Below are 12,822 nucleotides of genomic sequence, written 5' to 3'. Positions count from 1 at the left end.
TTTGTTATTTGCTCCTGCGAGCATTCAAACTCTCGTCCTCTATAATAGGGAGACTCACTCATTGGTAGGTAGGAAGTCCTAGAACCGAATTGGTTGGAATTTTTTTTCACTGGAAATGCCAATGCTAGTCTCATTGGTCCCATACGAGAGTGAAGGAGATGGCTCCAGCAACCTCCTATCAGTCCATCATACGGATGAGCAGACTGACAGGGCCTGTCCAGTACCTGGTTGGTACCTGATACTTAATCAATAAATGAATCTTCTCCCCAAAAAGGGGTTGATGCAGTCTGGAATAAAATACCTGTTGCATGATAGTTGATTGGCAGGTATTCATTCCCATATCATCTCCCTCACGAAGGGAAGGGGGAGAATGACTTCTCACACATCAAATATAATAAGAATGGTGCTTAGAAATGTAGCTTACCCGCATCAATGTAAGATCCAGCATGTAATGTTACAAAGGCTTCATCCCCTAGTAAGGGGAAGGAAAAAAGAAGCAGAAGAGCCAGTCATTCTACCCTTCCCCCAGACTCATATCAAATACGTTGCAACAGACAAAACACATCCTGTCCTGTAAGGAAGCTGGGGTAGCTAAATAACAATAGTGCAGCCACAAGGCTAAAAAACCAAGTACCGATGGACTTGTGTGTACAGCATACTCCCTGAGGAAGGCTGAAGGTTGCTGGAGTCTTCAAACTGCAGATTCTTTGGAGTCTAAGGGCACCAATACCCAACTTCATGAACTCTACATCCAGCTGATACCTTGACTCCCCAAAATGCCAAGGATGACAGGCTGACACTCTGGTAATATGTTAAGTCCTTCCAGAGCCTTAGACTAGATTAGTACCCCTAGACAGAAGATGGCTCGCCTTCCCTGGAAGTCCAAGTGTAGTTCTCTCAAAGTGCTGATTGATCAAGAATCATTCTGCTAGTGGCCATCTGGGAGCAACCATGGAAATCCTGAAGCTTGGCATGGTCAAAAGTCTGTTAATCAGCCAGCGGAAAGGCTGAAAGGAGGGAAAGGAGACATCCAGGAGATCCCATGGGTGTTGGAAGAGCCTTGAACACTACACCTGGGTCTTGAATGTGGGAAGAAAACACCGGGAGCTTCCTGTTAGCCGTGTAACATACATGGTGGTTCCTGGTGATCCCCGTAGGGCAAGAAGCCTCTCCGCTATACAAGGATGTAAACAGGCTGACAGTTCTACGGAGTTGTTACACTGCCCAGACGTGCATCTGCTTTGTCAACTTGCAAAAGGGGAAAGGAAACGCGAACGTTTCACCGTTACTTGTTGATGTAGGATACGAAGGTGCTGTTGTTGCACCAACACTACCAAGTGTCACCTTAAATTTTCTTTGAATGCTTGTACTTCCAAGATGTTGAAGTGCAGAAATTCACTTGCGATAAAAGTGGTAAGAACTGTAATGGTTGTTTATACCTTATAAGTTTTATAGCCGTACAACAGCCAGCGTTGATTTCTTCTCCTATTTAAAGAATGTAAGGTTTGTATTGTGTAGAAACTAATCTTTTTTATGCTAACAGTAAAAGAAGAGTTTTGTACTGTACAAATGTACTGTATTCATTATTAATGACCCCCCATCACATGGACAATACTCAAAAGTACACATCAGCAATCAAATGAATAATTGTTATACAATTCATTTCCTTCATCTGTACTGTACTGGATTGGGATTTTACTGTGCAGTACATTAAGATACCAATAACAATTTTAATTTCCAAACCTGTTATTGCAAAAATATGACAATGCTTTAGCATAATCAAAGACTTGAAAAAACATTAGTAAAAACATTACTACATCATCTTGGTATTCCTGTAAAACTTACGTTAGCTCTTCCTGTGACGGTTGATGAATTGAAGCGGTGGTGCAGATTAAATGGAAGTTTGTCAACATACGGATCTCCAGGCGACTGACCTTAAACATGAACAAGAATACATTGTAGTATTGAACTGGATTGAGTTAATGAATTTTGGCTCTATGGCCAAGACCTGGGGTTGAGGCAGCCATTTGAGACCCAAGTGAAACTTAAAGAGAAAATCCTGCAGATAAAAAAGTTAACCCTTTTACCCCCAAAGGACGTACTGGTACGTTTCACAAAAGCCATCCCTTTACCCCCATGGACGTACCGGTACGTCCTTGCAAAAAAATGCTATAAATTTTTCATATTTTTTATATTTTTTTGAAAAAAATCAGGCATTTTCCAAGAGAATGAGACCAACCTGACCTCTCTATGACAAAAATTGAGGCTGTTAGAGCAATTTAAAAAAAATATACTGCAAAATGTGCTGGGGAAAAAATAACCCCTTGGGGGTTAAGGGTTGGAAATTTCCAGAGAGCCTGGGGGTAAAAGGGTTAAAAAAAGGCTGGACAGGAAGGAAGAAAAGAGGAGGAAATGTGAAACTGATAACCCTTTTACCCCCAGGCTATTTGGAACTTTCCAACCCTTAACCCCCAGGGGTTATTTTTTTTTCAAGCACATTTTGCAGTATATCTTTTTCAAATTGCTCTAACAGCCTTAATTTTCGTCATAGAGAGGTCAGGTTGGTCTCATTCTCTTGGAAAATGCCTGAAGTTTCTCAAAAAATTATCAAAAATATGCAAAAAAAAAATGTAAACAACAGTTTTTTCCAAGGACGTACCAGTACGTCCACGGGGGTAAAGGGATGAGTTTTGTGAAACGTACCAGTACGTCCTTTGGGGGTAAAAGGGTTAAAAGGCTACCAAGCGAGTCAAAGGATGCTGTATTCCATTACAGTACAATGTAATAAGAAGTTAAGTCAACTTTTAATCCTACTGACAAGATACTGTACTTGAAAAGGGAAAAGATATTAATTTCTTATGCACATCTTGAAATAGAGGTTCTTAACCCTTTTACCTCCAGGCTCTTTGGAAATTTCCAACCCTTAACCCCCAGGGGGTTATTTTTTTTCAAGCACATTTTGCAGTATATTTCTTTTTTGATTGCTCTAACAGCCTTAATTTTCGTCATAGAGAGGGCAGGTTGGTCTCATTCTCTTGGAAAATGCCTGAATTTTTAAAAATAAATTATCAAAAATATGAAAAAAAAATTTTATAGCATTTTTTTGCAAGGACGTACCGGTACGTCCATGGGGGTAAAGGGATGGCTTTTGTGAAACGTACCAGTACGTCCTTTGGGGGTAAAAGGGTTAAACTTGGGGGTGGGAGGTGGCACGAGTGATTGGATGTAAGCTAATAACTTTCATAGGAGTTATTAACATGGTTTTATTACTTTTCCTTTGTTTTAAATGCAAACTGCCTCAGCTATAATGAAGTGCATAAGAGACTTACCAATATATAGTACAGTATAATTAATCTATGTACTCATAAGGAATGTATAATTGCAACATACTAGAAAGTGTAAAGAAATCTCAAGAGTAGAATGCTATAGCATCTATACATAATGCATGGGGGACAGGTTGGACAAGAAGCAAAGATTAAGAGATACAGTCATAAATTATCTAGTACACAGGTCTATATACAAAAAGGTCTTTACTGTCCTGTATATGGTATCAATTCTTGTTAACTATCTACCATAAAAAAAGCACGACCAACACCTGCATTGTACTATATAAGGGATTTTGACAAAGGAAAAATCTATTTCTGGGCGAGGAACCTGTGTCACCCAGTGAAATGCTCCTTAAAGCACCATTTCTAAGGTATAAATAATGCTAAATATACCAGAGAAAAAAGTTGCATGGAATGCTAGGAATATATCCAGCTCGCTCACCCCTAAAGGGTGTCGGTATTAAAACTGGGGCGAGGGATACCACTACCAAAGATCACATAAAAATAAACCTCATACAAACACGGCCCAATTTTCTGAGTGTTAACACAAATTAAAACATTGAAACTTTCAGAATATCATAGTATACCAGCCACTATTCTCAATACTCAAACCACTAGTTATGAAGTTTGAAGATTGGTGGTAGAACAATAAGTAGGTAAATGTACTTCCCACATAGACAGTCTGTATTAAATTCAATTGATAGACTGTAAATGAGAAAACAGCATAAAGTATACGGTACTAAAGATAGACTATAAATGAGAAAACAACCTAAAGTATACTGTAATAAAGATAGACTATAAATGAGAAAACAACCTAAAGTATAGGTACTAAAGATTGACTATAAATGAGAAAACAACCTAAAGTATACTGTACAAAAGATTGACTATAAATGAGAAAACAACCTAAAGTATACTGTACTAAAGATAAGACTATAAATGAGAAAACAACATAAAGTATATGGTACTAAAGATATTGACTATAAATGAGAAAACAACATAAAGTATACTGTACTAAAGATAAGACTATAAATGAGAAAACAACATAAAGTATACGGTACTAAAGATAAGACTATAAATGAGAAAACAACCTAAAGTATACTGTACTTAAGATCGACTATAAATGAGAAAACAACCTAAAGTACAGTATACTGTACTAAAGGTAGACTATAAATGAGAAAACAACCTAAAGTATACTGTACTAAAGATAAGACTATAAATGAGAAAACAACATAAAGTATACGGTACTAAAGATACCAGTAGAGCTATAGAGTGTAACTAGCGCAACCACAATGCTACCAGGATCTGGGATCATAGTCTACAAGTGGAACAATGTCCTAGCCAGTAGCCATCCATGGTTTAAAAACCAGAAGTGCTAAGCAATGCATTATTATCGCTGTTTACATTACTATCAAAGCTGCACCGCTGGTGGGATAAGCAAAATGATCGTAGCCGAAGGACTTCAAAATTGGGAAAGTAGGCAAGTACAGTATGAAATCAGGAATGAAAAAGACTAAATTTTGTAATAAGAAGCTCTCCTTGGATATTAGAATTTACCATAGGTTCTTTTGAGAATAACCATAAAAGTACTATAATGTTAAAATCCTCATCAATTTACAGGTCAAAAAACACAAACATCATTTTAAAATTTATTACTCATTATAAAAAGTTATGTAGATTATTACTGATAAACTTTGAACAGTACAGTATGTAGTTAAATAATAAGTGAAGGATCATACAGATGTTCTTAACTCAAAACATATTTATGATGAGATTTTCAAGAAATACATACCACCTCAATCAATTGAACTTACACCTGCCTATAACAATTTCACTAAATCATGTCATCACAGAACAAACCAGTTTTTCCTTTAATGAGGTTTTCTTAAAAATATAATAATGAAAGTACTAAATAACTCTAATTTTGCTAATGATACTACTGTAATGTATAAGAGGCACAGTACTCCATGACATTAACAATAACCAACAATGCATAGATCCCTACTGGCATAAATACTTCACTGATTACACCTTACTCATGATTACTCGGATTTGATAGCTTGTCATTTGCTTACGATCACATTTGATAAACAAGAATAATTGATGATAAATCTATTTTCAAAATATTTCAAGATATTACTGAATATAACATACATAAGTACAGGTTCAGCATTTCTAATTACTGGTACTTTAATTTCATTTGCTAATATTTGCTATTTCATAGGTACAAAAGATGAATCCCTCATATACACTGCACTGAAAAACAAAATGCTTGATCAACATTTTACTGAATGCAAGACCAAGATCTAGCATATAAATGTACCGTACCACAAACCAAAGCAACATTTCACTCATCAACTTCATCATCGTCCATCCCAAAATGTTTATCAAACTCTGCATCCGAGACTTTGCCCTTCCGTCTCCTTTTCAACATTCGGTAGTCTTCATCTAATTCTTCCATTTCCTCTTCCGTCAACCTGTTCCTATTACGCTTCTTCTCGTTCTTTTCTCTGCGCTTCTTCTTCTTCAGCGCTTTGTCTTTCTGCTCGGACCAAGGCGTCGTCTGTGTTTTGGGCGCCTGCTTCAGTCCAGGCCATTTGCCAGTCTCTCGGAATTCCTTCAGTTTACTCTGTCTGTTCTTTTCAAGTTCCTTATCTTTATACCTCACAGAATTAAGGTCAATCTCCATGGCCTCAAAATTTTTCAAAGTAACACCTTTGAGTTCCGGCATCTTCGGCATCTTCAGTAAGCCGTAGCTCATTGCGATACCACCAAAGTCAAGCTTTTTAATATTCAGTATAAATTTAATATCGTGTTTTGAATACGCTTGTATATAGGACACAAAAGCTCTGACGGCCTTATCCATCAAACTTCTGTCTTTCACCTGAAGATTACGGATTTTATTAACTAAGGAGGGAACTGATTTTGGCTGTTCTAGGGGATCTAGTTTGACTTTCTGATTGATATTAATGAATTCAACATATGCTTCTTCAGTTGGCATCAGCAACAAAATTGCAGCACCTTCGTTACCAATGCGTGCTGTGCGTCCACAACGGTGAACAAACGATTCGGCATTAGAGGGTGGGTCATACTGAATGACCCAATCAACTTTTGGTATATCGACACCGCGGCACATCACGTCAGTACACACCAGAACACCTGCCTCAGATGATCTAAAATCATCAAATATTTTAAATCTTTTTTCTTTAATTTTACCATGAATACCTTGAACTGTTATATTCTTCAACAACTTATGTAACAACACATTAAAGTATTTAACACTGGCACAGGTTGGAAGAAATAACATTGTCTTTTCCTTCTCCCTTTCTCTCAAAAGTGAAACTAAAATGTCAAATTTCCTTTCACTTTCACAAACCATAAAATAATTCTGGAGACTTGCTGGTGTTCTCTCGTCAGTTACTGATTCTTTCTCTTTAACTTTGACCTGAAGGGGGTTCCTCAAACCTGCACGAATTAAGCTGATGACATCTGAAGTTTGCGTGGCGGAGAACAGGCCCGTTCTTCTCTGCTTTGGAAGGTAAGCAAAGATTGTATTTAAAGTACTGAGAAACCCCAGGTCCAAAAGTCTGTCTGCTTCGTCGAGAATCAAAACTTCCAATCTTCTGACTCCAGCAGAAAAGCTCGGACCACTTTCAATATTGCGAGAAAACAAGTCCTCCAGCCTGCCTGGAGTACCTATAAGGATGTGAGCCCCTTTGTCAGCGAATGCCTGGATGTCCTCCCCCACAAATGACCCACCAACAGTGAGCATAGATGTCAGCTCAGGCACATGAACCAAAAACTTCTTTATCACCTCATGTATCTGAGTAGCCAACTCTCGAGTGGGGGATATGATGACGGCTCCAATGTCGTGCTTCCTTAAAGGAGTGTCCAGCTGTTTAAGAATCTGGATGATAGGAATTACAAAAGCTAAAGTTTTTCCGCTGCCAGTAACAGCTTCCGCTGCGACATCCTTGTGACTGAGGAGTAACGGAATGCAAGCTGCCTGAACAGGCGTCATGCTCTTGAAACCGAAGTCTTTGATGGTGGCTTTAATAGGATTTAATAATGTCACCGGCAAGCTTTTCCAAGTAGTTTCCATGATGTCTCGGAGGTGGTGCCGCTATGAATTACAATTACTGAACTGTATGTACACACTCAAGGGACTAGTTGACTAATGGACCATAAAGCCGCAGTATTCTGAAAGGAGCACAAGGGTGGAAATTAAAATCTGGTAAGGTTTCCTTACTTTAACTTATGAGAGATAAACTTATTGTGATGATAAAGCTTTATAACTTAGAACTAATTAATATAATTTTAAAAATATAGTAGTACCACCCCTGTGCTACTTTTCAAAACCATTTTCAGTTTTGATAAAAAAACAGCACAGTAAATACAGTACTGTAATAACAAAAATACATGTTTGGATATTAACATGCAATTTTATCATGAATCCCAAATTTGTAAACAAAAATATTACACTGCTTGCTCTGATGTAACCTTTGATAAGGATGTTTTAACACAATAGTACAGTATCGTACTTATATATCAAGTGAAAATGCTAAAACTTACAAAGTAAATATTTATCATGACGTTAAACACAAACTAAAATATAAAAGTACTGCTCGAATAGGCAACTTATGACAGAAGCACCATCAGTTTTTTCTGAACTGTCTGGAAAGAAAGAAGTTCCATGGCAGATGTTAAGATGATGATAGGAGCAAAATGGGATTTTTTTTTCTATTAAATTCTGTAACTTCGTTAATAGTAGTTTGCAACAGTAGAATACAGGATTCAAAATAGTGTTTGTTCTACGCAAATACAATGATAATAACAAAGCTGAAATACAGCAGTAAATTTATAACAAGGTGTCAACAACCAGCCGGTAGCAGGGAGGCAAATGCCCACCCCAGGCTCGTTGATAAACCATTTCGATATCAGCCGTCAGTGAGAATAGACATTCTCTCTCGCTGGAATTTTGGATTATCTAATAGCTTTAACTTATTCTTTTCCAGCGTGCTTGTAACTTCTCAAGTGTGTTTGAGGAGATGCAAAAGTGCTCTCATGGGCGCTGCCTAAGACCTATGGTACCTTCATGATCCTCACCAGTTATGCCTAGCCTACAGAGGAACTCCTGCAGCCAGGCTTCTCCCATGATGAGTGTCAGGAATGGTCGCCCTCCCTGTGAGAGAAGTGTGGCATGAGGAGGAAGAAGAAGCCTTAGAAAGGTTTCTTCGCAGTCGGGGTGATCTTCCAACCCCAGTGCTCGGCCTTCCAACTTCTCCTTTAGCTTTCTCCAAGGCCAATCGAGAAAGAGTGGTGGGTGCTACTATAGTGTGATTCCTACCATCAGGATTCTATTATAGTGAGATTCCTACCATCAGGATTCTACTATAGTGTGATATCTAACCTAACCTAACCTAACCTACTCCAGTATAAAACTCTCGAAACAACATCTTGGGGGGGGTATGCGTGTTTAGTGATATTTCTCCACGTTTTAAAGGGTAATGTTTTATTCTCTTTAAGTGAAAATCGTCGTTTTGTTTGCACTGTTTGCTTGTATAGTTGGTTTGGTAACGTTTCATTGAGGTGTTACTCTTGTAATAACACCTTGGAAGGGGAATATTGAATTATTTGGTTGTTTGCTTGTTTAGGTGGTTTAGTACGAATCACCCTATAGTAGATTTGAATCCCCATATTGAGGTAGGAACAGAAAATGAGGGTAGAAATCACGCTATAGTAGCACCGAGTGGTGACTGTGGCGCCCCTTTAACCTTACGGATTTTTGGCCGGTCCAAGGCCTGTCCCCATAAACTACAGAGGCTCCGCCCTAAAGGCAAGGGGAGCCTTCCGTCTTAAGTACCTTGTTCGAACAGAATAAAGGGCCTGTTTTATAATCTACACCTCTCGGTTATTTGTTTTCAATATCGGAATATACAATGTAATTAAAGTTCTTATTTTATTTCTGGGCTTGAACCTGTGCCGGCCAGTGAATAAGCTCCTATTAGCACTTATTCTTAGGTAATTTACTGCTAAATATACCAGAGAAAAAATGTAAAGGAGTGCTAGGTTAACTAGCTCGCTCACCTATTGGTGTCGGTATAGAATTGGGCGTATAATCCAGAGGTCCCGCACTATTTAGATTCATCCACGACAAAGACCCCAATAGAGGAGAGCCGTTCAACCTCACTCGGCACCACCAACTCTGCATCCGCTCAGAACCCAACTCCTTTTTAGCACGCCTGTGTGGTAACCCGCTTGTTTGTGCTCTCGTATTTTTGCCTTATTTTTTCGTGGATTATGGCTTCTACATCGGTTTCCCAGGAGACACCGTCTAAGTTAAGTACCAAGCTATGTTTTGCTGTGTTTTGAGCAATCTAGACCGTTTAATATTTAAATTATAGGAGTTTATTCTCTTCGATCATCTCGGTCTTGCTCGATTCCGTTTACGGTTGGTACTCCTGTTTTGAGAGCTTTTAGTTTCACTCGCGGTGTTACTAAGTGTATTATTTTTAATATTAGTTTAAATTTTTATATGTTTTATTGTGGATATTCATTATTTAGCGTTTAGAACCCTTGTGGTTCATATTTAGGGCCGATATCATATTACGTATCGTAGATGGCTTGCCGACCTTCGTTACTGGGCGGCAGAATTTTATTATTTAAGCCATCAGGATGTTGTCCTTCGGGATTTATTCATTATTTTGCATGCCTTGCCCAAATTTTTTATGTGTATATTTATATATTTTTCAACGCTATTACTTTTATAATGAATATTTGTGCTATTACTCCGTATGATCTGTTTTGGTAGTGTTTGGGGATCGTCAGTTGGTAGCCCTGCTACTCCGTATCACGTGATCCTCCCCCAAGCTCCCCCTCTCGCTAGGTTGGTGGCTAGGCTTCTCTCCCCCCTCCCCTAGGGGACCGTTGCCTTCCCTCCTTTTAGAGGGGGTAGTTCAGTGTTTATGGACTTGGTCCTCCGGGTGTCCCGGCGGTTTCGTCTCTGTCTAGACGGGTTGGCCACCGGTCAACAGAGTAGGATCCCGGTGCACCCTATTTTATATTCACCTATCACACTTTTATTATGTTATACGAAACCCTCCGGGTTCTGTTGGTGGTTCTTATCTACGGTTCCGCCCCACTCTTAATTTATAACAGTTCCTATGATTATATATGACAGATCACTATCCCGGAGTTCCTATATGTATTAGTTTATGGATGTACTTTTACTTCCCGGTCCGGGGCTTAACCTCGCGCCGGGAAATCAGACACCATGTGTCTTTATTCTTTGTTGCATCCTTCTTTATGATCCCGGCTCGACCGGAATGGATAGTTATACTCTAGTCTCAAGTTAGACTTATGTTAGGCCTGGGTCCTTCGGACCCGCCCCTACTTAAGAGTATTACAGTTAAGCTCTAGTCTTAAGTTAGACTTATGTTTAGTCCCCCTACTTAAGAGAATTACAGTTTCTCATATACTATTCTTTTTATAGATGGTGCATTGTCAGACGACGGCCTGTGCGGCTGTTCTTCACCAGCCTTGTGGCCATACTGTGTGTAGGTCTCACGCCCTCTGCGGAGTTCAGCTGGAAGACATTGTAGTCTGGCACCCAGATAATTGTATGGTCTGTTTTGACCTCATCACCACCCTTGGATCTGATTCGGTGAGTCCCGTTGGCTATGTTGACTTTCTAATTAATTTACCTTTATTTGGTATACATACACTATTTAGTAAGATTTCTATGGTCTTGAAGGACCTCCGGGAATCTTCCTTTTTGTAATTCCCACTATTATTTCAGGCATCCCCGGAGCAGAAGACTGCGGCTCGGGCCACACTGAAAGTGTGGGTTGGGGGATTTGCCAGAAACGTGAAAGCAAAACAGCCTTACGTCCTTTCTGAAGACTACTGTGGTATGATCTACCCTAATGCCAAGTCTTCAGCCGCTGTGGCTAGGCATGTTGCGGCACCCATCATTGCCGACATTGATGCCACTATTGCGGGATTCATTAACCAGGAACAAGATCCGTTGGATGCCCCCGGAGATCTGGAAGACAATGTTGCCTCCTTGAATTTGGATGTGGAACCTATGTTGTTGGATGATCCGGATGCAGGTAGGGTGGTAAGTGAGGCAGGTGTTACCGGCGCTGAGATTCCTATCCTCAGCCCCGCTCTTTCTTCTTCATCTGATCTCTCTTCTTTCCATGGTTTTTCTGGGGACCGCGATTCGTCTCACCGATCACACCCGGTTCCCCCCAAAGATAAGTCTATATCTAGAACTTTGCCTAAAGCTCGTAAGCCCCACAAGGCTTCCCGTAGTTCCAAATCGAATACAAACCCGTCATCTAAGGCTTCCGGCTCCTCCTCTAAGTCTCACGACCCGGGAGTACAATCCGCCACCTCTGCTCCTAACCCGGGCCTTTCCGAATCAGCCATGCTTCGCATTGTGTCGGAGATGCAATCGAAGATTGTGTCGGAAATGCAGGCCAAGATGGACACGATGTTCTCTAACATTGGTCAGAGACTTGGGGCATTAGAGCATGGTGCTCCGGAACGAGTTCAAAGCTCTCTCATCCCGGATGCCTCTAAGCTTCCGCCGTTTACCAAGAATAACCCTTGGCGCATGGCTCTTCATTCCCCATTCTCAGACGGGATGTTAACGTTGGAAGGTCTTGGTACTCGTCCACTAGAGGATTTTGAATTCTTTCCTCCTGGTCTCGCATTTCCATTTCATGGTTATGCCAGGCTTACCGAGGAAGCTCTGGTTCGACTGGATAAGGTCCCCAAAGAGACCGTCATTTTCCCAAAGGAACAAGCCCAATCTGTTTGGGCTAGGTTTCTGAATGATATAGGTTGCACCAATACCATGTTGACGCCTCATAAAAGTTCTTTCACAATGTTCTTAATGGACAAGGATACCGTGACTCCATGCGTCAATAAGATTGCAGAGCTTGCTTTTCAATATGCTCTGGAGGAGAAGCCCTTGCCTCCCATCCGAGAGGTAGATCCGATCTCCCTCCTTCTTCCTTCAGGTATTGAGTGTTGGGACAATGTCCATACCACCTTTACTTCTGGCAAGCTAACAGCGGACTGTGCGTCAGTAATGTTTAGTGAACGGCTTCCCCGTCTCCCGGAATCCCTTATTAAACAGGAGTATGATTCCCGCCTACGTGTTGGTCGAACTTTGAACTTGGCCACGTCTACGGAGTCGATAGCCTTAACTTATGATACTGAGAGTATCTTTAAGTCTCTCAATAAGGCTACTTTGCAGTCGTTATATTTTGACTTGTATGACTTTGCTCTTGCTAAACGTAGGTGCCGCAAACACGTCCTGGCTGAGGCGACTATTAGGCACGAGCCGAATAAACTCATCCGGTCCTCTTGTTGGGGTCCAAATCTTTTCCCTGAGGATCTTGTGGAGGAAGTCTTGGCAGAGGCTACTAGAGTTAATCAGAGCCTTAAAGCCCGTTGGGGTTTGACTCCTAAGCGGAAATATGATCCC

General features: G+C 40.3%; 1 protein-coding gene across 1 annotated transcript in view; it reads right to left on the bottom strand.

The window, feature by feature from the left end:
• Positions 1–5,024: 5,024 nt before the first annotated feature.
• LOC137638545 (ATP-dependent RNA helicase DDX55) overlaps positions 5,025–12,822 on the bottom strand; it is a 352,777-nt gene continuing 344,979 nt past the window's right edge. Inside the window, exon 2 of the mRNA XM_068370681.1 lies at positions 5,025–7,523. Within this exon, the coding sequence (XP_068226782.1) occupies positions 5,671–7,425 (1,755 nt within the window). The 5' untranslated portion in view covers positions 7,426–7,523 and the 3' untranslated portion in view covers positions 5,025–5,670. The remainder of the gene's footprint in view (positions 7,524–12,822) is intronic.

Source organism: Palaemon carinicauda, chromosome 3 (genome assembly GCF_036898095.1).
Source record: "Palaemon carinicauda isolate YSFRI2023 chromosome 3, ASM3689809v2, whole genome shotgun sequence".
Taxonomy (NCBI): Eukaryota; Metazoa; Arthropoda; class Malacostraca; order Decapoda; family Palaemonidae; genus Palaemon; species Palaemon carinicauda.
Note: the sequence above shows the minus strand (reverse complement) of the source record. Positions and strands in the feature narration are given on the sequence as shown.